The sequence below is a fragment of the Monodelphis domestica genome, chromosome 4, assembly GCF_027887165.1.
Source record: "Monodelphis domestica isolate mMonDom1 chromosome 4, mMonDom1.pri, whole genome shotgun sequence".
Taxonomy (NCBI): Eukaryota; Metazoa; Chordata; class Mammalia; order Didelphimorphia; family Didelphidae; genus Monodelphis; species Monodelphis domestica.
The window spans coordinates 40,921,951-40,947,902 of record NC_077230.1 but is presented as its reverse complement, the minus strand read 5'-3'; the positions used below and the strand labels follow the sequence as shown (position 1 = coordinate 40,947,902).

At 38.3% G+C, this 25,952-nt stretch overlaps 1 protein-coding gene across 7 annotated transcripts in view; it reads left to right on the top strand.

Annotated features, from left to right (window-relative positions):
* Positions 1 to 285: 285 nt before the first annotated feature.
* Positions 286 to 25,952, top strand: part of RPS6KA3 (ribosomal protein S6 kinase A3) — a 110,934-nt gene continuing 85,267 nt past the window's right edge. For 2 of the 7 annotated variants that reach the window (XM_056793330.1, XM_007493438.3), the window contains exons 1-2: positions 286 to 415; positions 21,346 to 21,402. In XM_056793330.1, coding sequence (XP_056649308.1) covers positions 21,361 to 21,402 — 42 coding nt within the window. In that variant the 5' untranslated portion in view covers positions 286 to 415; positions 21,346 to 21,360. Of the gene's footprint in view, positions 416 to 1,192; positions 1,727 to 1,771; positions 1,895 to 21,345; positions 21,403 to 25,952 lie in introns of those variants that run through there. The other 5 variants (XM_007493436.3, XM_001363018.4, XM_056793329.1 and 2 more) reach the window with 3 other exon arrangements.

Sequence of the window (25,952 nt, the reverse complement as noted above, 5' to 3'; positions counted from 1 at the left end):
GTGAGAGTGCTTTAAACATTTCTGTAATGCAGGATGAACTAGACAAACATTTATATATGATATGATTTCGCAGTCCTCATTTCAAAAAATGTTTTATTATTTTACGAGATAAAATTTCTAGTACTATTCGATTTCTATAGTGTGGTCCTTCCTCCTTACGGCAGAAGGGGGAGTCAGACTCGGTCCTCTCGGGTATCTCACTCACTCCCACTTACTCCGCCCCCAACCAGACCTACTTTCTAATCTCATCTTTTATTTTAAGTCAGCGGAATGATAGGAACCCCACTCTTCCTGCCTACAAGATATTTTTAATAACTCCCTATCCTGGCTTCTTTGGAGAGTGGCAGCATCAATTCATCTCGTGCTTTTCGACTTCGTGGAAGAATATCACTCTCCTGTAACGCCGGCCATAGTAGTAAGCCCTGGGCTGCACAATATTGGAGGAATGTAGGGTGGGGGAGGATATGATGGAGAGATAGGGACCGGGACTGAAACCCGAGTCCTTTTTATGGACCACAAGGGTCCGTGCTGCTTATCTGAAATCCAAATTTCGGAAATTTCACTTTGGGGAGAGTAAATTCTTCTAACAGAAACGAGGTTCGAATCAGAGCTTGAAAAAAGCTGGTATCTCAAGAGACCCCCAAAACATCCTTATTGGAGGCCTCGCTAGAAACAAGGGAATGCTTGGCGTGTGAACTGGGATGGGATGCTTTCATTATTTGACCATATTGTATACATACACACACATACATACACATACACACAGTAACAATTTTTATGAAAAACATAGCCAGTGCTTTTTCTTATACAGTGGGCCAAGGTCACTTCCCCAGGACTGGTCAGCCTGTACAATGCCTCTTCGGCTAGATGCCTGCCTGGGGTAGGCAGACTGACAAAAGTGCTACAGTGACAAACTGCCTGGGATTTTCTCCCGCCGTGAAGGGTGTCCAAAATCTCTAGGATAATGTCATCCCCCCTTACGCTACACCCTGCTCATACAGTAAGAGGGTTTCCCGGTCTCCCACACCTTCCGGTTTGGAAGCATTTGCCCCTTCCTCTTCTCCTTACCCATCCCTCTCCCGCAACACCCACTTGGTTTCCTTAGTCTCACCCCGCCCTGGGGTTGGGAGAGGCCAAGAAGAGGAGGGGGGAGAAAGGGGGGGCGGCGCCACAGGGCGTGGCCTATCAGGTCCCGCCCCCGCGGGGGATGCGCAAGGCGGCCGGAGCCTCGCTCTGAGGGACAGGTATCGCTTAGGCGCCATGTTGTGAGCGGAAGTGGGGGAGCGAGCGGCGGCGGCGGCGGCGGCGGCGGCGCCGCAGGGAAAGGGAGCGGAGCCGGGAGGAGCACAAGCAGCGGCGGCGGCGGCAGCAGCGATAGCGATAGCGATACTAGTGTTAGAAGGAGGAGGAAGAAAGAGAAGAAGGCGAGTTCCACACAGACGGCACCGTCTTGCCGCCAGCCCGTGCGGGCGTCTCGCCGGGAGAGTGCGGCGTTTGTGGGGGGTGTCGGTCCCCGTGCCTCCCCCCTGGGGTCCCGCGGCCGCCGCGCGCCGGGGCTGTGGGGCTCAGGCGGCGGAGCAGGATTCCCCGAGAAGGAGGAGGCGGGAGAGGAGGAGGAGGAGGAGACAGTGCCGGCGGCTGCGGGTCCGGAGAGAAGATGCCGCTGGCGCAGCTGGCGGACCCGTGGCAGAAGATGGCTGTAGAGAATGCGAGCGACAGCGCCGAAGTGAGTGAGGGGCAGCGCCCGGGGTCGGAGGGGCAGAGAAGCCCCTCAGCCTCCCGGCCCCTTCCCTTCTTCCTCTCCTCTTGCCGGCGCTTCTGGCCCCTTCCCATTGCTCCCTCCCCTGAGTGCCCGCAAAGTCGTTCTTCCTTCCTCTCTCGTCCGAGATTCCGGGTTGGTTACTTGTGTTGTGGTGTGTGTGTGTGTGTGTGTGTGTGTGTGTGTGTGTGTGTGTGTGTGTGTTATGTGTGAGTGTGTCGATTTCTCCCACTTCCTCACCTTATTTCTCTACGGGATGGGTATTTTTGTTTGAGGGGTCTTTGGGAGGGTTTTTTGTTGTTGTTGTTTGTTTGTTTGTTTTGAGGAGTGGCTATTTTCATTCTGGGATTTAAAGGTAATGAAGTAGGGAGCTGTATTTTAATCCACTTCGTGTTGAGATGGGGAAGAGAAGGGACTGAGCCAGGTTCCGAACTGGATTTAGAAAGTTTGACCCTGGGTGGATGTGCGGGATTCTTACGGATGGTCTGGGCTCTTTGCCAGAGGTGGTGGGGGGGGGGGGGGAGGAATGGGGGAAGCGTATAACTTGCTTGCAGAAGGAGGCAATTGCTTAGATGCCCCCTTGACTTTGTGCCCCCACGGGCTTCCACCTCTGGCCAGGTGCCGAGGGAGACTGCTGACAGGATTTTTGCCTTCTGCCGCAATGGTGACTTCTGCTTCAAAGGAGAAAGTTGACTATTTAGGTCTCTTCTACTCTTTTGGCTACCCTGTCCCCACTTCCCCCCGCCGCCTTGCATCAGTTTCTCATCTTTGACCTGGAGTTCCCTGGCCTTTTGAGCTTAATAAATTTCCTGCCGATTTGGAGTGGAGTGAGGGCTGTGCAGTGGTGGAGATAAGAATATTTGTAGTGAAACTGAATCTACATTGAAGTATATTCTGGTTTCCCCCCACTGGGATCCAGTGAATGTCATTCGATTTCACTGTGCTTGCACTTTCTCGTAAATGTCCTTGTCCAGAGCATAGGACTTTCTATCTTCCACCTGATTGTTGTCGCTGCTCCAGGATCCCCTTTGCAGTAAAAATAATCCAAACGGTATGAGTTCTGAGCTATTATTATCACTTCTTCCTAGAGCAATATAAGTTCCTGATGGTAGTGCACCATTGTTCATTCTTTTTGCTTCTGCTGCTTCTCTGGTCTTTTTCTACACGTTGCTGACTTTGAGAGATTGTAGCATTGTGTATGTGTAGTAGTTTCAAAGTCAGTGACCCCATTTCTAGAAAGCATGACTGAAATGCGGGAATAGAGTGGGATAGGGTATGGTGTAGTGTGATGTGTTTGGTGTAACAGCAGCTTTGGTCTATGCCGGTGTCCGCAGTATGAAGGATGTATTAGGTTACAGGTTACGTCAGGGTGACCGTGGTTGAATTTAATCCGAATGGGACATTTGCATTCCGGGGTTTGTGAGGAGGGAAGGGGAAAGATGTTAACATAATTTAAGGACTGTTCTGCAGTTATTTCCCCTGCCATAAAAATGTTCTTTACACATTTCTTTGTTTAAAAACAAATCTTGTAAGTTTTAATAGTACTAACTTAATGACTTGAATCATACTTTTTGAATCAAATTTAAATGCCAATTTTGAAAAGAGGGAACATAATGCCCGTAATCTAGAAATGAAAAATCTTGAGGCCAATATGGCCACAATACTAGTCTTAAATAGAGTTTTTGAAGTTTCTATAATTTTGCCAGTGTTTTAGAAACACATGATCATTTAAGGATATCAAATTTAAGATGGTTTGTCCCTTCAGAATGAAAAGTATATTTTCAGTAAAACCTTTTAATCATTATTTTCTCTGCAAAGAAAAGTTGTAGTGTATGTCATTAAATTGTTCAAGCAGAGACAAATGACTTACTTGCAATGCCACGTTTTAAAAGAAATTGAATTTAAGTGTAAGCATACTTAATGCTTGTAACAAATACAATTTAAGTATGATCTGAATATGACAGTTTCACTCATAAAACCTTTATTTAAAAATTCCAAATATGTGGTATCTTTCTCTTGGTAGTTTTGGAATTTTTCAGAAATTCAAGGCATTCTAATCACCTGTTATCACCAAAAATTTATATAAAAAATCAGTTGAAGTGTTAAACCAAATCAGTTGATGTATTTTAATTGCTTTTTTTCTAAAACCAGGTAGATAGGATCATGCCTTATTGCTTTAAAATAATAGTTTCCCCTAAAATTCTTATATAACCTGTAAGTATTAGAGGTTGTACTTTAAACATTTAATCATAAATGCTCAGAAGTAAAAAAAAAATAGGTTAACCCTCTAGAATTTAGAGTACAACGTGGTATATACAGTGGAGAGAGGGATGGAACCTGGAATTTAGGAAAGACCAGCAAGCTTGAATCCCTCCCTTGCCATTTTATGCCACTTGAACTCTTTAAGCTTGAGTTTACTCATTTAAAAAATGTATATAATAAGCTCTTTTATCTAAAAGAGTTTGTAACCATAAACCACTAGATAAATATCAGCTTTTAATGTTAAAATGTGATGTCTTTCATTATGGTAAAACAAAGTGCTTAATTTGCCATTAGGTTTTTTTGGTTTTCATCTAGACTTGGGATACCTTTCAGGTATATTTATTCTCTAAGTATCCAAAGATTTCCAAAATTTACTGCTTTTTCTCCTTTTGGTATGTTCTCTCCCTCTCTCCCTCTCTCCCTCTTCCCCTCTCTCCCTCTCTCCCTTCCCCTCACACACAGTGCTGTGCACTACACATAGCTGTTTGTTTAATAAATATTGGTTGGAATGGGTAAACTCATTTTAAACAGTGAAGATGACAACAAAATGCAATCTTTTTTTTAACCAGTTGAGGTTTTTTGTTTTTGTTTTTCATCCAGCATATGTTAATTACTATTTGGGACACCCTTTGATATTTGGACTGGCCACAAAGTATGTTTACTGTTAAAGCTTCCACAAGTCAAATTTGGGAATATAAAGGAAGTTCTATTTAGTAGCATTAGTTGAATAGAAAATAAGAATTTTGGTACATGCTGGAAAAAATAACAAAATGATTTAGGAAAGGTAAGAGATGGCAGATTCATTGGATTATTAATAATAAAGTTAGGATATTTGGAGGTTATATGTCTTTGAGGATTCAAGGATAACCATATTCTTCCATAAGTAAATATAGAGAATAGAGAGAGGATCTATCCAGTGTATTAGAACCCTTCTTCCAGACCTTTTTACATTTCATGGGTGCCAATACAGCACTCAGTCTATCAATTTGTTATGCTTCATTTTCAATACATGACTGCCCAACCTATTTTTCCTTGATAGTTTCCCTTTTCTCCACTTCTTGTATTTAGGTCGTTTAGGTCATTCCAATATATTGGAAATATGTTGCAGCCTCTTTGCATCCACTATATACTTCTTCTATAATATAACCTTTACCATAAGCAAATAATCAAACAGCAATCGTTTATTAATCATCTGCTAGGCGTACTGGGTATACCAAGGCTAAAATGAAATGAATTTGTTCATGTCCTATTAGATGAAACAATGTAAACCCAGAAAAGGAAGGATAAAAAATACACAAAGTAGTGTCATCTAGAAAAAAACACAGAACTATTAAATAGTCAAAATCACTCTTTAATCAAGGGCAAAAGGGGTTCAGCGCTAATAGACCTCAACAACAGAGTTTCTCCCTCCCCACGACTGCACAGAGTCAGAAGATTGAACTCTGGCCGCTCTGACCCCTGGGAGTGCCATCAACTCAGAATGGACTCCCAAGGAACAAAAGAATTTGGGGAACTTATATACCATTCTAGTTGAGCTGGGAGCTCAGGATGAGAGAGACAGTTGATTGACTTGGTAAGAAAAAGTAGCAGACAGGAATGACAGTGAGGGGCTGATGCTTTACTATGGATACAGAAAGGAAAGACTGCCTAGGGCTGGGCCACCTTGGTAATGGACCTTAGCCTAGGGGGAGAAACCATTGGGACAAAAGAGATAACTTAACATTGGATGGGATTAGCTACTCTCACCCAAACTACCAGGATGTCCATTGTCTGGTGATGTGGGACCTTCCCTCAGGGGGAAACTCTCAGGTGACTAGGTCAAAGCCTGGGGTTTCCTATCTCCCTACTAAATAAACTGGGGATCTCTAGAATTTCCACATTGACATTAGCTTCCTAATCTAAGGCACTTGGGAGTCTGTTGGAGGAGGTGGCACCTGAATTTAGCTTGGTAAAGTAGACTCAAACCACATAGTAGTAGTAGTCTCTCGGTAACCGAGGATGACGATTGTCTTTGTGTGTTTTCATTCATCTATGGTGTAAAGATGAGTGTGCACAAAGACACTTGTATGTGAAGGAGATTTAAGTGGAAAAGTCGATGCACAGAGACAGTCCCACTCTCTCGGCGTTGGAAGCCTGGGTCCAGCGGCACAAAAAGTCGTTACACCTGGAGACTTCCTCAGCTGCATTGGATGGCCGTGTTGTCTTTTGTGCTCCAACACACGCCCTAAGCACTCCACAGTGCTTTGCTGCGTTGCCATCTCAGCCATTGAACCTTCTTATTGGTTTCTTCCGTCTGTTCAGCTGAAGCAGTCTTCACATGCTGGGTGAGCAAAGCCCTGGTTCACCAGGGGGTTTAGCCTGCCTGTCGAAGCCGTTGCCCGGGGTGTGGCCGCTGCCGCATGCTAGCAGCTACTGGGAGCCACAAGTGAGAGCTGGGTTTCAGGTGAGGGTCAGAGGTTGGAGAGATGCTCTAAGAGGGCACGACAAGCCCTCCATACCAGAGATACTACCCCTCCCTGAGCACCCCATACACCCCCGAACCACATAGTAAAGGGCTTTAAATGACAAGTTTATATTTTGTCCTAGAGGCAAGATGTTCATTGGAATTTTCTTGAGCAAGGGAGTGGTAGGTTCGAATATGCTTTAAGCATATCATTTTGACACCTGAAGAGGACTTGGAGAAACTAGTTAGAAGACTCTATTGCTGTAGTTGGAGAGAGGAGTTGAAGGCCTGAACTAGGCCTTCTGAACTTTGTGAGTGCAGAGGAGATAAGTATGAACTATGTTGTGGAGGTAGAAAAATAAAATTGAAGCAGCTCTTTATTATTATTAAGTTCTTACTATGTGTCTGGGCTTCTGCTAAGTACTGAGGATACAAATTCAAGCAAAAAGAAGGGCAGACACTCCAGTTAGGGGGCTTATGTTCTAATAGGGGAAGTTAGCCCACAAAAGGGAACTGAAGGGTGAAGGACTGGGCTTTAAAGTCCAGACCACTGCACAAAATGGAGATCTCGGGAGGAATTCATCATTGGAAGAATGGAACAGGCTTTGAAGAAAGGTAAACACCTTCAAAAAGAGGCTTTGTTAGCCTATGGAAGTTTCTAGTTGAGGCAACTGCAAGAAGCATGGCTTTGAAATCTGTACTTCAAGAACATGACCTAGAAGGAAATTTACAAACCTTGGTAGGTTTGATATGAAGAACCAAAGAAAAGTAAAAAGGTGAGGAGGATAATTTCTAGATTGCAAGCATAAGTAATTTAGATGATGATGGTGTAATAGACATAAACAAGGAAAGTTAGAAAGAATGAAAGATTTGGAAAGGTAATGATTCTTTGGAGGTTGTGGTGTTCTAAGATACATTATATGGAAGATATGTTAAACCAAAAAAAAAAATATTTAAGCTAGAGAGAGAGCCAGTTGGAATCATTGGAAGAACTATGAATTTCTCAAATGTAATCCGAATCATTGTTTTCATCTTACTCAATTCTGGGCCAAACTCAATGGCCATAGGAGTGTTTGACTCATATGTGTGCTAATGTACTAATTCAAAGAACTGATCTTCCAAATGAACTTGTAAGCAATTTTATCTATTTAGTTTTTCCTGAATGAATCTGTTGATCATGCCAGTTTGAGGGAGGCCCAGTAATGACCTGGCCCTTAATGTAATCAGCACAATGTCATCTACATACAGGAACATCTGGGGACCTCTCTATCTTTAATAGAAATTCCCTACAATTTTTGGTCTCCTTATCTCTTTGCTTTCAGTAAACATACCCACAGCCCCCCTTTCAATATGAAAGGAAATAAATTCTAGTTTACTATGCATATTCACATAAAGTATAATGTAAAAAATTTTTTTTCACAAATAGGATTTTATTAGGTATAGAACAACCTTTTAAAATATCATAAAATTGTTTTTAAAAATGCTTCTCAGTAGTCTTAATTCATGAGATCTTTGATTCTGTTCTGTCACCCAATTCTAGGTGTCTTTTTTTTTTAACCCTTACCTTCCGTCTTGGAGTCAATACTGTGTATTGGCTCCAAGGCAGAAGAGTGGTAAGGGCTAGGCAATGGGGGTCAAGTGACTTGCCCAGGGTCACACAGCTAGGAAGTGGCTGAGGCTGTATTTGAACCTATCCACTGAGCTACCCAGCTGCCCCCCCCCCTTTTTTTTTAAGGTAGCATAGTGTAAAGTTTAGAGAAATGACCTTGCAGCCAGGAAAACATGTTTAAATTTTGTCTCTAAGATATGGTGTAGGGGCAGCCAGGTGGCTCAGTGTATTGAAGAGACAGGCCTAAAGACAGGAGGTCCTAGGTTCAAATCCGGCCTCAGCCACTTCCTAGCTGTGTGACCCTGGGCAAGTCACTTAACCCCTATTGCCTAGCCCTTACCACTCTTCTGCCTTGGAACCAATACACATGCCCTTACCACTCTTCTGCCTTGAAACCAATACACATTATTGTTTCTAAGACAGATGATAAGGTTTTAAAAAAAAAGATAGTGATAGTGTGATTCTGGACAAGTTCTTTCACCTCTCTGTGACACTAAGCAACTCTCCAAGACTGTTTCAGAGAAAATGCCAAACTTAAATTGGTAGAGGAAATTCCTAACGGAGTACTTCCTTTAATGAAATCACAGGTTCAGTCTCTATCCTTAGGTTTTTTGAAATAAAAATAACCTACTTATCCAGTTCCATTTCACTTTTTGTTTTGGATTTTATCAAGAACAGGACTGAGAATCGCCATTCAGGAAAAATGAATTGTGACTAAAAAGTCTTCAAGCAAGAATAGTATGTGCTTCTCCAGCAGGGCAGCAAAAATTTCATAACTTAGTTGATTAGAAATCAGTTTTTAATTTCTGGCTGATGTGGAGATCATTAAGCTTATCTTTAATTGGCTATTGTCACAGCTATTTAAGAAGAGAATTTCTTAATGAAACTGTATTCACTTGATTTTGGTCAGTAGTGGTTATTCCTTCATCTTTCTTAAAATTTTCAGATGCATGGATTAATGTTCCTTTATCAACCCTTTTGCTTTTCATTGTCTCCAAAACACATGTTTTCAGAAGCACTCCTACTTTTGGAATATTTCATTAGGGGGGAAATTATATTACCTATACCCCTTTGACAAGTTTTGTGTCCTCCCTGATGTAGGTTGACCCCTTTATTTTACACATGAGAATGCTGAGCTCTGGAGAGTTGAAATTTGTCCAAGATTGCACAACAGATTATAAATATGGTTTTCATTTTTTGTAGAAAATATGTTTGAGAGTGTGTTAATATATTTGAATTTTGTAATTTAATGTTTAAAGTCACTTGATTAGTAAACTCCTACTTGCCTAAAATTCAATACAAATAATTCATGCCTCTAAGAAACTTCAATTCTTTTATTCTCTGAAATTCCTTTATTTAGTAATAATCTTTTATCACTTCGAGCCATCTCACTCCTCACATAGCCAAACTCTTCTCCATTCCTCATCTTGATTCTTTGGTGAACCAGTTCAATTATACACTATCCTCTTCTTCCAAATCCCTTGTACCCTTATTCTATTCCCAGTTTTACCCTGCCAAGACTCAGCTTTGGTTTACTCTCATCTACCTTCACCCCTGCCCACATGCTACAAAATGAAACTTCTTCCTTCAAGTAAAAGGAAATGATAAAACCATCTTGACCGGATACACTTTATTATGTTGCATTATTTTAGCTGAGCCTTCACTGCAGTTTAGCAACCCTTTTATACCTGTCTCCCATTTACCACTGCACCTTTTCAAAACCTTTGTCTCTTTTAGAAAAGAATATTTCATTTATTTGGGGGAGGGGGGTATTTTATTTAATTAGTTAATTTAGAATATTTTTCCATGGTTACAAGATTCATGTTTTTTCCCTCCCCTCCCCCGCAAGCCTCTCCCCTAGCTGGTGCACAATTCCACTGGGTTTTACATGTGTCCTTGGTCAAGACCTATTTCCATATTATTGATATTTGCATTAGCGTGATCATTTAGAGTCTATCCCCATCGATCCATGTAATCAGGCAGTTGCTTTTCTTCTGTGTTTCTACTCTGAATGTGGATAGCTTCTTTCTCATAAATCCCACCAAATTGTTCTGGATCACTACATTGCTACTAGGAGTCCATTACATTCAATTGTACCACAGTGGATCAGTCTCTGTGTATAATGTTCTCTTGGTTCTGCTCCTTTCACTCTGCATCAAGTCCTTGAGGTCATTCCAGTTCACATGGAATGCCTCCAGTTCATTATTTCTTTGAGCAGAATAGTATTCCATCACCATTATATACCACAATTTGTTCAGCCATTCCCCAATTAAAGGGCATCCCCTCCATTTCCAATTTTTTGCCACCACAAAGAGTGCAGCTATGAATAGTCTTGTACAAGTCTTTTTCCAGCAGTGCTATGGCTGAATCAAAGGGCAGGCAGTCTTTTAGAGCCCTTTGGGCATAGTTCCAAATTGCTTTCCAGAATGGTTGGATTAATTCACAACTCCACCAGCAATGCATTAATGTTCCAATTTTGCCACATCCCTGCCAACATTTTATTACTTTCCTTTGCTGTCATGTTAGTCAATCTGCTAGGTGTGAGGTGATACCTCAGAGTTGTTGACTTGCATTTCTCTGATTATAAGAGATTTAGAACACTTTTTCATGTGCTTATTAATAGTTTTGATTTTTTTATCTGAGCACTACCTATTCATGTCTCTTGTCCATTTATCAATTGGGGAATGACTTGATTTTTTGTACAATTGATTTAGCGCCTTATAAATTTGAATAATTAGATCTTTTCAGAGGTTTTTGTTATAAAGATTTTTCCCCAATTTGTTGCTTCCCTTCTAATTTTGGTTGCATTGGTTTTGTTTGTACAAACCTTTTTTAATTTAATGTAATCAAAATTATTTATTTTACATTTTGTAATTTTTTCTAACTCTTACTTGGTCTTAATCTTTCCTTTCCCAAAGATCTGACAAGTATACTATTCTGTGTTCACCTAATTTACTTATAGTTTCCTTCTTTATATTCAAGTCATTCGCCCATTCGCCCATTCTGAGTTTATATTGGTGTAGGGTGTGAGATGTTGATCTAAACCTAATCTCTCCCTCACTGTCTTCCAATTTTCCCAGTAGTTTTTGTCATATAGTGGATATTTGCCCCCAAAGCTGGGCTCTTTGGGACTGTCTTACTGAGGTCACTTAACCCAAGTCTATTCCACTGAACCTCCCTCTCTGTCTCTTAGCAATTACCATATTGTTTTGATGACCACTGCTCTATAGTATAGTTTTAAGATCTGGTACTGCAAGTCACCTTCCTTCACTTTTTTTTTCCATTATTTCCCTTGATATTCTTGATCTTTTGTTCTTCCAAATGAACTTTGTTACGGTTTTTTCTAAAAACAGTTTCTTGGTAGTTTGATGGGTATAGCACTAAATAAGTAAATTAGTTTGGGTAGGATTGTCATTTTTATTGTTAGCTCATCCTACCCATGAGCAATTAATGTTTTTCCAATTATTTAGTTCTTGTTTTAATTTTGTGGAAAGTGTTTTGTAGCTGTGTTCATATAATTCCTATGTTTGTCTTGGCAAATAGATTTTATCTTAGACAATATAAAATACTTAGAAATCTTTGTCTCCTTGATCCTCTGATTACTCTCCTTTCCCTTCTCTCAGTTAAGCATCTTCCCTAGTATTTCACTGAAAAAAATTGAAGCTATTTACTAAAAGCTTCCTCTTACCTCCTCATCTCACCCAGTTATCTCCATCCCTATCTGACAAGAAGTGGCTCTTTTCCTTCCCCTAGCAAGCAGTTCTTCCTGGACAAGCAATTACATTTAATCCATTTAATTCTGCCTTTTCTATTAGCTATTTACCTGCTATAAACAAAAATCTTCATGTCTCATCCTCCAAAAAACTGTCACTTGACCTGTCCATCCCTGGCAGCTAATATCATATATCTTTCCTTTGTATCATGTTTAACCTCTTTGAAAAAACTCTGTTATCCTTATAACCTGACTCCTTTCAGTCTTCTTTGACCCCCTACAATATACAGTAACAATTACCTCCTTGCTCACACCCTCTTCTGAGTCTTCATTTTCACCAACTCTCATGCCTGTAACTCTTTCCCTCCTTATCTCCATCTCCTACCTTCTTTGGCTTTTTCAGGCCTCAGCTACACCTACAGCAAGAAGCCTTTTCCATTCCTCCTTAATCATAGTATCTTTCCTCTGAATCTTCCTCTCAGTTTATCTTTTATGTGTTTTCATTCTCATGAGACTGTAAGCACCTTGAGAACAGGAACTGTCTTTATATCCATAGGGCTTAGCACAGCACTGAAGGAACCAACAAGGGGAGTACTTATTCTGAATCTAATCTCACTGTTTTGAACTGACTGGTGGAATAGAAATGATGAGATCTCTAAAGGGAAATGAATTATTTCCCCCCCTCCCCCATCTCCTAGAGTTTGTGATAGAAAAAACAAATCCCATATGTGATCTGAAATGCACCAATATTTTGAGAAAGCAGATTTCAAAGGATTCAAAAGGAAGATTGATACTAAATACATGATTGATACATGAACTAAAATGATTCCTAGGAAATGAACCCAGGGAGATTGAGAGGTGCTAAAAAATTAAATTCTCAATGAAAAGGAAAACAGTTTCACTGAAAAAGAAGAGATTTGTCTCAAGACCTGTGTAAATTAAACAGGAAATTCATCAGCCTATTTAGATTTTTAAGAAAAAATATATAAAAGATGGAAGCAAGGCCAAGTAACAAGATGCAGTAAAAATAGTATAATACTAAAGTTCAGAATGAGCTAAAGCTTCTGACAGGGACCTAACAACAAAAAGCAGGAAAAGATGTTAAGTCTTGAAGAAAAAAAGAGGATCAGAGAAAGGATCAAGCCTTCTTGGAGAGGTTGGGACAATGGTAACCAACAAGAGAGAAATCAGATTTTCAATGCTTATTTTTTTCTTGTTTTCTCTGCCTAGAAGAATGACATTTGCACTGGAAATTACAGAACAAAAATGAGTAATGTGAAATTGATGCCCAAAATAAATAAGGAAATTAGAACCCAGCTTCCCTTCAAGAATTCAGGTCACCTGGCCCAGAAGAATTGTGTTCTTGGGTAGTAAAGAAATTGGTGGATGTTATTGCTGAGTCAGTAATATTTAAAGATATGGACAATCCAGAGAGATAAGAAAAGATTGAAAATGGATAAATATTTGAGTTTTCCAAAAAATTAAAAAGAAGGAAGTGTCTGCAAGTGAGACCAGTGAGCTTAAATTCCAATTCTGGGAAAATTTCAAAGCAAATTATTTAAAAAGATGATTGATCAACTTTTCAAGAGAAAAGTGGTGATTATAAGTAAACAGCATGACAATCAAGAATAAGTCATTACCACTCCGATTAATAATTGGTTAAGCCATATGAATAGGCAGTTTTCAGAAGGAAAAAATATTAATAGCTATTTTGGGGGGGAAATTTCCAAATCACTGAAAAGTGGAGAAATAAAGCAACTGAGAATGAACCTGTACAGATAATTTTAGGGTTATGACTTAAAGATCTAGAGTTAATTGGTCACCAGGGGAAATCCCAAATAAAATGCCCAAGTTGGTCTGGGATTTTACGGTAATTTAATTAATATAGAGGGAGGGAATTTAAAGAGGAGGGAAGAGGATATAGGATTTCTCCTGCCTGGCCTATGCCAGAAGGAGTTTAAAATCGCTGCCTCTAGTTCTTTGAAGAAGATTAGAGGCTTCTAAGAGGTTAAAGTTGGACAGTAAAGGAGGGAAATTCAGCCAGAAACTCACCATGGAACCGGACAATAGCTTGTAGCCACACTAAGATGCCAAAAGGCTCAGCACGCAACTCTCACCTAACTCCACAGCCATTTGGAAAGAATGTTTTTTGTGAGAGGGAAAAATCATCCTTGTGTCTCCTCCCCTAAACTTTCACATCTACCAATCACATCAAAGGCTTTCTCCAGGACTGCCCATACTTTTAGTTTGGGCATACCTTCTTTGATTATATCTTTTGAGTTACTTAACGCTTCTTTGTTAAGTTCACCTTTTGTTAGTTCTTGGCTTTTTTGTGATTAATTTAACCTTTATAGTTACTTAACACCTTTTTGTATTAAGATCTAAAAATAGACTTAGCTTAAGGTTCTAGCTTTACTATAAGGTGAGAACTAAGTACTTTCATTGTTCAATCAGGAGATTACAACTTTTATCTTCCCCTAAAGTACAGTCTAAGTAGGGTGGAGTAATTTAGAGTTCCCAAGACATTCCTACTTTTGTTAAACTAAGTATCTTCATTGTTGCAAACAGGAAATAGCTAAATCCAATCTTTACATACCTCCCACCTACCAGACTAGTGAAGTTGGAGAGAAATGGAAAATGACAAATATTGGAAGGACACTAGGAAAACAGGCACCTTAATAAGCTGTTCATGGAACTATGAATTGTTAGTCATTTTAGAAAGTAGTTTGGAACTGTTGCCAGAAAGTTACTAACTTTTTAACCCTAACTCTGGCATACTATCTTTGACCCAGCAGTGCCACAGTATTTAAAGAGATAAAAGACATGGGAAAAGAACCTGTGTGACAAAAGGTTATAACGACTCTGTAGTAGCAAAGAGTGAAACAGGTGCACATTAATTGGAGAATGGCTGAACATTTATACACCTTAATTTGAACCCATGACAGAGCAGAATTAGTTTAAATAATTGGAGTAGAAGCAAAAATGATAGTTGTTTGCAAGTATTTGAAGGGCTTTCATTTTAAGGAAGGATTTGACCTGTTCTTTTTGACTCTGGAGACTGAACCTAGGAGCTATGAAGAGAAATTGCAAAGAGACAAATTTAAACTTGATAGAGAAATGAATGCTACTTAATAGGCAAGACTCTAAGAATGGTAGTTAATGAAACACAAAAACTGAGTTGGAAAGGACCTCAATGGCCATGTGATTCAATGCATACCTGAAAAGAATACCCACTCTTAACATACCCAATAAGTGGTCTTCCAGCATCCATTTAAAGACCTTTAATGATGAAAAATCTAATACCTCTCAACACAACTTTGGGATAGCTCCATTAGGTAGCTTTTCCTGACATCAAGCCTAAATAAGCACTTATTTCATAAGATCTATGGAATATAGATTTAGAGCTGGAAGGGACTATATCATTTAATTTCCTCTATGGCCTATACCAATACCAATACCAGTTCCAAATCTAAATCCAGCTCTAAAAGAATATTTTAAAAATATTAAACCTTTTCAAGTGTTTGCAAACCATCCCTTTGAATTTGCTCTAGAAATTTGCCAAGAATCAAATTCAAGTTCACTGGCCTATAATTAAAATGTTCCAACCTCTTTCCCAGTTTAAAAAAAAAAACACCACTGCAACATTTATGTATCTTCAGATTAGCAGCACCTCTCTTTTTATCCATGATTTTTCCTTTTTTTTTTTAACCTTTACCTTCTGGCATAGAATCCATACTAAATACCTGTTTCAAGGCAGAAGAGTGGTAAGGACTAGGCAATGGGGTTAAGGTTCACGCAGCTAAGAAGTATCAGGCCAGATTTCATCCCAGGTTCTCCCATCTCTAGGCCTGACTCTCAAACCACTGAGCCATCTAGCTGCCCCATCCATGATTTTTCAAAGATTGACAGTAAACAGCTCAGTAGTTATATTCTTGGGTTTTTTAGGGCTCTTAGAGGTACTGTAGGTAGTCAAATTATATTCAGCTTTCCTTTCTTTATGATATGTGAGATTTCATGATCACTTCCTTTCCAGGGTTTTAAATTTTTTTTTTGCTTTTATCAGTCTGTTCTTTTTTATTAATCAGAATCAGATATAGAATTTCCTCTTATCACTTACTCTACTGTTTAAAGAAATATACATTTTCATCATTAAGGAAAATCAAGCCCCTTGTTTTTATTGGAATGTTCCCACAGATGTCTGAAAAGTTCACCTCATATCATTGTTATATATGATGCCTTTTCTTACTGAACTCATTATTTAGTTTCTTCTTGCCTCAGGGATTTCAGTAGTATTTTTGCTTTTTTGTTGTTGTCAAGTTTGTTTGGGTCTTCATTGGTGTAAGGGACTACAACATAAGTTAAGGAAACTTAACCAGTACAAATCCCAAACTGAGATCCAGTGACAGTGGCCAACTTGCTGTCCCTTGAACAAGATACTCCATCTCCTGAATCTACATTTTTATTGAATCCCCAATGCTTCTGAAACTCCCCACTAACTTCATTCCCTGCCCTAACTTCATTCAAATGTCAGGTAAAAAAATCAAATTTTCATAAAGAAGCTTTTCCCAATCTTCCTTAATTCTAGTGTTTGTACTCTTGAGGTTATCTACAATTTATTCTGAATGTATCTTGTTTGTGTATAATATTAATAGCTAGAATTCGATTAGTGCTTTAAAATTTACAAAGGCCTTTACAAATACAATATCTCCTTTTATCTTCACAGCAACATTGGTGGTATTATCATCTCCATATTACAGTTAAAATAAGACAGGATAAATGACTTGCCCAAGGCTACAGAACTAGTAAATGTCTGAAGCAGGATTTGAATTCAGGTCCTTTAAAAAAAAAAACGCTATTCTCTGTCTTAGTAAAAACTCTTAAAATAGAAGGGCAAAGATAAGGGGTAGGCAAATGGTAGTTAAGTGATTTCCCAGGGTCACACAGCTAGGAAGTGTCTGAGACCAGATTTTAACCCAGACTGGACCTGACTCTATCCACTGAACCACCTAGCTGCTTCTGAATGTAGGTCTTCTGACTCCAGGTCCAGCACTCTATTCACTGTACTATCTAACCCCTTCTAGTGGTTTGCTCTCCCTCCATGAGATTATGAGCCCCTTTAAATCAGAGATTGTTTTTGCCTTTCTTTGTATTCCTAGCTACTGGGCACTTACTAACTTTGTTGTCTTGACTATTCTTTCTATATAATGTTCCATTCTTTTTTGATAAATGGCTTAAAAGATTTCTCTTTTGTCTTTGTGCTCTTACCAAATTGCCTAGCACATAGTAGGTTCTTAATGAATGTTCTTTGATGTATATTTATAGTTTTCATTTTTATTTTAAAACCCTATTGATAAGTTATGTGTATCTCTAGGCAAATGTATTTTTCATAGATTTTATGTACTGAGCTACATCCCTGACCTAGTATTTGCAATTCCTGTATTTAAAACTATAACCTTAGGGAGCAGCTGGCTGGCTCAGTGGATTGAGCCGGACCTAGAGACTGGAGGCCCTAAGTTCAGATATGACCTCAGGCACTTCCTTGTTGTGTGACCCTGGGGAAGACTTGACTCCCAGTGCCTAGCCCTTACTGCTCTTCTGGCCTTGGAAATTATTCTAAGACTGAAGGAAAGGGTTTAGAGGGAAAAAAAGAAAAGAAAAACTGTAACCTAAAAATCAAATCCGATTTTTCAAAAATCTTTCTAACCAACTACACATTTACAATATCTTTTTTTCTTTTGAAAGTAGTACCTTCAGTCAGCAGCTGTTATAAAAGCACCACCTGTGCCCCTAAATTATTGACTGCTCAACATTCAGTATTATGGGAGCTTATTTAGAGGTAGAAGAGAGCTTAATTATCATCTAACCTCTCCCCATTCACTTTATAGATAGAGTTTGAAGATCCAGGGATACACAGGTCATTAAGTGACAGAGAGAGGATTTGAGACCATTTTTGCCAACTCCAAATCCAGTGTTCTTTCCACTGCATCACACTGTTTCTATAGCTCAGTGTTAATTAGTTGTACACAGTGATGAAACATCTTAGTGTAGTACTTAAATGAAAGTTATGCAAATGATAGTTTGTAAAAATGTGAATTTTTTTATAATCCATCTGTTGACCATTTTGTTATCAGACTTTTTAAATGAGTTTGCTTTTCAAATAATTTAGTAGAAATATGTCATTATTTTCATTGTACTTTTTAGAGCAGCATTGTTATCTAAGAAGGAAAGTACTTGGTTTGAAATCCTAGAACTCCATGATTAAACCAAGTTCAAGTCCTGGCTTGAACTTATACTTGAACTTATACACTTATACATTGTATGAAGTTCACAGAGAATAGCACAGTTGGAAGAGGATTCCACAGATCATTCATTCCACCCATATACCTAACCAAGAATCACTTTTGCAGCATTGCCCACAAGTGATCGGTCCAGCATTTTTTGAAAATTTTCAGAAAGGAAGAACATTATTACCTCCTATGATAATCTATTCACTTTGTAGACAACTCAGTACTCCATCAAGCTTGACATTCCATCTCCCACCTTCATACACTTGTGCAAGCTGTCACCTAACGCCTATGATAGATTCTTTTCACAGCTCCTCTTTTCAGAAGAATCCTTCAAGCCTCAGATCAGTTGCCATATCACCTTTCCTCTGATCCCTTCCCTCTGTCCCAACTTGATATTGCACCCTCCCTTCTGTAAAGGATAATTTTAGCATTGTAACCTAGTATATTAATTATTTGGTCACCATGTATATTCCAAATAAAAAAAAATACCCAAGTCAGCTGGAAATTTATGGTGATTTAATTAATATAGTGGAAAGAAATTAAGAAGAAGGGAGAAGGAAAAGGAGTAGGATTTCTCCCACCTGGCTAGTGCCAGGGGGAAGATTAGAGACTCTAGGAAGGTAAGGTTTTGGAGAATAAAGGAGGAAGGAATCAGCCTGAACTCCAAGAGGGCTCAGCCAAGATTCCTGAACCTAAATTAGCCCAAGGGGCAAACTCACCGCCAAAACCCAGACAAATAACTGCCACCACACCAAGATGTCGGAACGCTTAGCACGCTGCCAGCCAGAGCCGCCTCTCCGGGGAAAGAGAGCGAAGAGAGGAAGTTATGAGTCCTATATAGACGGTTTTACGTCACTTTACTGCATCTCATCTGTACCAATGTTAGCTTAGCTTGACTTAGGAAAACCCAGGGGTCTGTCAGCTGTTTCTGCACATGTCTGTTGAAGGCCATCTTCTTAGATACTTAATCCTTGAGTATGGGTGCAGACATTCCTGACCTTGCTAATAAACTAAATAGGGTGGAGCAATGTAGAGTTCCCAAGACCTGATTCTGTTAGACCAAGTATCTCCATTGTTACAAATCAGGAAATAGCTAAATCAAATCTTCTAAAGTACGGTCTGAGTAGGGTGGAATAGTTTTTAAATTCACATTTCTCTATTTATCTCTGCATATTTTATTATTACCTTCTTTCTTTTTCCCAATGTAAGCATTCTTGAGGCTAAGCTATTTCATTTTGGTTTTGCACTGCCCATATTCTAGTGCTTATTGAGTGTACCTGGTACATAATAGGCACTTAATTAGTGCTTAATTGGGGAAATTCAAGTTGAAATGCATTTTTCCATAGGACCAATTTTATAATTAGTTATGTGCTAAAATCCTATAACCCAGTTAAAGTATTATGAGTTAAGTCTGCTTAGTGATCTCATCAGCTGCTTTATCTTCAGCTAGCATCTCTAGGCACTTGACTCTCAAATCTAATCTTTCTCTTCAATTCCAGCCCCACATCATCAATTACCCATTGAACATCTTAAACTGACTGACCTATAGACATCCAAAACAGAACTCATCTCTGCTCCCCACTCCCTACAACCTACATGTTCTTTCATCATTCTTTTAAGTATTCAGGTTTGAAGTCTCAGTTATGCCTAGCACTTTATGTTGTCTCATCCCATATACCTAATCAGTCACCAAGTCTTGTTAGTTCTGCTTCTATAGAATCTGCCACATTTGACCTCCAGGAAGTGATGCAGAGCGAGAGGAGCAGAACCAGGAGAACATTGTACACAGAGACAAACACACTGTGGTATAATCGAACGTAATGGACTTCTCCATTAGTGGCAGTGTAATGTCCCTGCACAATCTGCAGGGATCAAGGAGAAAAAACACTATCCATAAGCAGAGGACAAACTGAGGGAGTAGAAACACTGAGGAAAAGCAACTGCCTGACTACAGTGGCTGAGGGGACATGACAGAGGAGAGACTCTAAATGAACACTCTAATGCAAATACTAACAACATGGCAATGGGTTCGAATCAAGAACACATGTGATACCAGTGGAATCACACGTCGGCCACGGGGGCGGGGGGAAGGGAGGAAAAGAAAATTATCTTTGTCTTTAATGAAAAATGCATGGAAATGATCAAATAAAATACTATAAAATTAAAAAAAAAGAAGGCAGGTAATATGATAAAGGTTGTACATATATCATCATATAATACATATTTCCTTGTTTATCATATTGTAAAACAAGACTCATATTGCTTACACTAGAGAAAAATGGATGGAGGAAATAAACTGAAAAATGGTTAAAAAAAAAAAGAATCTGCAACATTTGTCCCCTTTCTATTCATAGCCACCACCCTAGTGTAGAATCTCTTCACATCTCTCCTGGACTCTTGTAACAGTCTTTTAATTGTTTTAAGCCTTTCTCCTCTTCAATCCATACTCTATATGCCAAATAAATTTTCCTGAAACACTTGCTTTTATCCTGTCAAAAAGTTCGAGTGGCTCCCTATTGCCTCTAGGATAAAATGCAAATTCCTGCTTGCCATTTAAAACCCTTCATAATCTAGTTTCAACCTGTCTTTCTAGACTTATTTTACATTACTTTGTGCCATATACTGTAGGGTCTAGCCATACTGGCTATTTTTGCTCTTCCTCACAATAATAATAGCTAGCATTATGTAGTGTTTCACACTCATATGAGTGCTTTTGCACTGACCATCCCTCATTCCTGAAAAGTGTATTCCTCTTCACCTCTGTCCCTTTGAAATCCTTGCTTCCTTTAAGCCTTAGCTCAAAAGCCACCTTTTCACATGAAGCCTTAACTAATTTCCACTCCACCCCAGCTATTAGTGTCCTACTCCAATAATTTATATTCATTTTGTTTTATAAATATTATATGTCCTCATATTTATATGTTGACTCCCCTGATAGAATATAAACCCTTTGAGGGTAGAGACTTTCATTTTTGTCTTTGAATTCCCACCACCTAGCATAGTTGGTATTTAATAAATGCTTGTTGTTTGACTAATTGCCACCATTTAGAATATTGTTTCTATAGGAAAATGTTTTCTGAGCTCCCGATAACTAACTTCAAAAATAAATTTGTAACACAGCCAATTAATTACTTGGAACCATCTATGTGGTCCTTTGTTATTCCAGATGTAGACAACTTTTAAGGAAGAAAGAACACTCCCATATAGGCCCATGTATATTTAACTGACTTGAGAACTGTTTTAGTAATATTATACTTGGTCCCCTTTTCACAGAATGGGCAGCAAATTATGGATGAGCCTATGGGAGAAGAGGAAATTAATCCACAGACGGTAAGTAAAACTAACCTTATTAAAATGTGATATAGGTAATTAATAGATCACTGGTTTTAGTTTGTTTTAATATGTGAAATAGAAGTTTTAAGTAATATTGGTATTGTGTATACTTTCAAAAATAGTTTTCCAGTATACTTTTTCTATTTTGCAAGTTCATACAGCTGTAATGATTAAAATTAGCAGGGGGAGGGGAGTGGGAAACTGGGGCAGGTAGAAATTAGTTTCTCTTGCAAGGAGTATTATATTTCTAGAGGTTTATTTAAGATTAAGAACGTAAGAATATACAAGTAAGAAAAGCACGTGTCTAGGCCAGAGAGAGGTCTAGACAACCTCACCTACATCATGAAAAGACCCTTCTGCTTGCAAGCAGAAACAGGAAAGCCAAGAGAGGCCCAGAAGCCTTTCCAATCAGGTTAAATACCCCATCTCGATCTCGGCCCAGGTGAGAATTCAGTGATATTACAAAGCATTCTGGAGAAGTGGAACAAGGACTTCTGGGGATTGAAGTCCTGGATTCAAGTCTCCATTTTTGCACTGCAAAACTAACTAGATCAAATCTAGGAAGCCTTGGTTTCTAGATCTAGTGCTCAGTTCACTTTTCAAAATTCATTTCAAATAGGCTTCTTAAAATGTTCTGTGAAACTAGCTGATTTTGATTTAAGGATAAAATTATTTGTTTCATGTTATTTACTGCTGACTTAATTAAAACTTGGATGTTTAAAAAAGTTCAAACAGATCATAGATTTAGTAACAATAAATGTCTGACACACTGACAGTTCTCTTTTTTCCTAAGAAATAAGCATCATGGTATAATAAACAGCACAAAATTCAGAGTCAAAAGGCCTGAGCCCTAGCTCTGGCTCTGGTACTGAAAAGGTAGGTGAATAATAGGATTATTTTACCTCTCTGTGCCATGGTTTCTTCAGCTGTATGGTAGCACTAATATATTACAATATTATGATCACATAAGGCATAAAACAAGGACACAAGCTTGTTTTGTTGTTTAGCCATTTTCAGTTGTATCCAACTCCTTCTTATCCCGTCTGGGGTTTTCTTGGCAAAGATATTAAGAGTAGTTTGCCATTTCTTTCTCCAATTCATTTTAAAGATGAAGAAACTGTTTTTGACCTGCCTGACTTTGGAATCAGTACCATATTTGTGTTATAAAAGGAATTTGGTAGAACTTCTTTGCTTATTCTGTCAAATAGTTTGTATAATATTGGGATTAGTTGTTCTTTGAATGTTTGATAGAATTTGTTTGTGAATCCATCTGGTCCTGGGGATATCTTCTTAGAGTTCTTTGATGGCTTGTTCAATTTCTTTTTCTGATATGGGGTTGTTTAGATATTCTCTTTCTTCGGTTAATCTAGGCAATTTATATTTCTGTAGATCCATATCACCTCGATTGCCATATTTATTGCCATATAGTTTTATAGGCATAATAGTTTTTAATGATTGCCTTAATTTCCTCTTCATAAGAGGTGAGGTCTTCCTTTTCATCTTGGATTACTGTCAGTTTGGTTTTCTTTCCTTTTTTTAATTGGATTGACCAGTACTTTATCTTTTATTTGTTTATTCAAAGTACCAGCTTCTAGTCTTATTTATTAAATCAATAGTTCTTTGACTTTCAATTTTATTAATTTCTCCTTTGATTTTTAGGATCTCTAATTTAGTCTTCATCTGAGGATTTTGGATTTGTTCGTTTTCTAGTTTTTTAATTTGCATGCCCAGTTTATTGACCTCTGCCTTCCCTGATTTGGTAATATATGAACTCAAGGATATAAATTTCCCCCTGAATACTGCTTTGACTGCATCCCATAGATTTTGAAAGGATGTTTCATCATTGTCATTTTCTTCAATGAAATTATTGATTCTTTTATGATTTATTCTTTAACAGATTTTGGAGAATCATTATTTAATTTCCAATTCATTTTTTATTTGCCTCTCCGTGTACCCTTATTATTATTTTCATTGCATTTTGATCTGAGAAGGTTGCATTTATTATTTCTGTTTCACTTTTTTGCAAGGTTTTTATGCCCTAGTACACGGTCAATCTTTGTGAATGTACCATGTGCTACTGAAAAGAAGGTGTATTCCTTTTTGTCCCTATTCTAAGATTTCATTCACTTCTTACCTCTTTCTTATTTATTTTTTGGTTTAATTTATCTAGTTCTGATAGAGGGAAGGTTCAAGTCTCCCACTAGTGTAGTTTTTCTATCTATCTCATCCTTGAGCTCCACTAGTTTCTCCTTTAGAAATTTGGATACTATGCCATTGGGTGCATATATGTTGAGTACTGATATTTCCTCATTGTCTATACTGCCTTTTATCAGGATGTAATTACCTTCCCTATTTGTTTTTACTAGATTTATTTTTGCTTTGACTTTGTCGGATATCATGATTGAGACTCCTGCCTTCTTTTTCTCAGTTGATGCCCAATTGATTTGGCTCCATCCTCTTACTTTTACCCTATGGTTGTCCACCTTCCTTATATGTGTTTCTTAAAGATGAAGTAACTGAGACAAATGGGTTGTGATTTGCCCATGGTCATACAACTAGTAAATATCTGAAGCTGGATTTGAACTCATGTCTTCCTGACTCCCACCATAGTACTTAATCCACTATACCTAGTGGCCCCACACACAGGTTTGCTAGAGGTGTTTTCCTGTATCATGGGAAATGATCAATACAGAATCCAAATAGAAGAGGAATTTCCTATAGAAGAATTATATCTACTAGATGCTTCTATTTGTAGATAACATTGTGCTAATTGCATTAAACCCCAAAATATTGCAGAGCCTCCAAAATGAGATTCATAGTTAATCAAGTTTTGCCTATTCATTTAGAAAAAAGCTAAATAAAGAATGCCTGTTGTCCAAAATATGATATACAATGGGGAAAAAACAAGCTGGACAGCCTGTTTAGCTCATCTATAAGTATATATCTTATGTACCAACAATGTAGTGACAAGGAGCTAGAGCTATTATTAAGCACTCCAAGAAGAATAAGGTAGATTGTTTGGGAAATGCTATAATGCTTTTAATGACCCCAATATTCCATTAATATTCTTCTTGGAGTTAGTGTGGCTATAGTAATGGAATACCATATTTTCCAATAAATTAAAAGTTGAGTCACCTGAAGTATACTGAAATGATTCCTGGTGGTTGAAGTTGTCCTTAGAGAATATGGGGGTGGGAGGGAAAGGTGGGCTAGTGGTAAGAAAGACAAATACTAGGAAACTCACATGTTTCATTTCTACCTGAAGTGCATGAAAAGAACTAGATTAGGACCCCTACCATTCTGGGTGACTCAGGCCTACAACCATTAGGAAAGGGGTGGAATTGAGGGTATATTGAAGAATTGAAGTGAAGGAAGAGATGATAAAGGATGGTGACAGAAAAGTAAGATTTATAATCTTTTCCTTCAAAATTGTTCTACCACGCAATTTCTTCTTCCTTCAAATTTTTTAATAGGATAAGCTGCTATATTTCTAGTTCTTACTATAAACTTAAATATTTCCTATTGTATTGTTGATGGGCTTCGGCTTCTGCTTTTTTTCTTGTCGCATCTATCACAGTAGTACAAGAATTATATTTAGTAGATGAAGAAATTAATAAATCAATGTAGCCTACAACCCCTTAGAGTTGTAGTCCATTTGAAAGCTGGAAAAAGTGGAAGTTTAAACGCTTATATAAGAGTTTTACAGGCGAAAATAGAAAGTGTTCAAAATTAGGTTCAAATTCTGGTTCTACTACTTAATATCTCTGTGACCCTGAATAGATCATAGCTTCTCTGAGCTTCTGATCATCAGTAAAATGATGGAATTGATTTAGGTGACCTCCAGTGTCACTTGGCATTAAATCAATTCTCCTAATATATATGTCATCATTTCCAGAAATGGTTCATATGTCAGTAAGCTAAAATGTATGTAAGGTAAAATTATTTAAAATGCAGATTATGATTGTTTTTATCTTTAACTGTTCAAACTGTGTTTGCCTCAGTTTTCTCATATAAGATGAGCTTGAGAAGGAAATGTCAAACCACTTCAGTATCTTCACCAAGAATAGGAACCACAAAGATTCAGACACAACTTTAAAACAACTGCTGATAAGTTGTTGTTATTGTTTGGTTGTTGTTGGGGGGGTTTTTCCCCAGTAACAGTTTTCCATAGCTTTTCCATAACCTTTTCCCTAGCTAAACCCTTCTAAATAATAAGAATTAGAGTAGGTATCCAGTAGAATTATGACTTATTTTTTCTAATTGGCAGAATTTCAGTTAAGTGAAATAAAGACGATTAGACAATATAAAGGAACTAATTTGAGGCAGTCAAGTTGTAAATTATTAAATTATACTACCTAGGCTAACTATCCCCAACTTTTAGTAACCTTTCCATTCTAATTACCTTCCTTGACCATCTTGTCTTCCCTCTCCAACTCCCCATAAATGCTCTAGAAGAACAGGGGTCAGAACCTTGTTGGCATTATGCCTGGCAGATTTCTAGCTGCATGGTCTAAATATGATAGGAAAAAGTGATCATATAAATAATA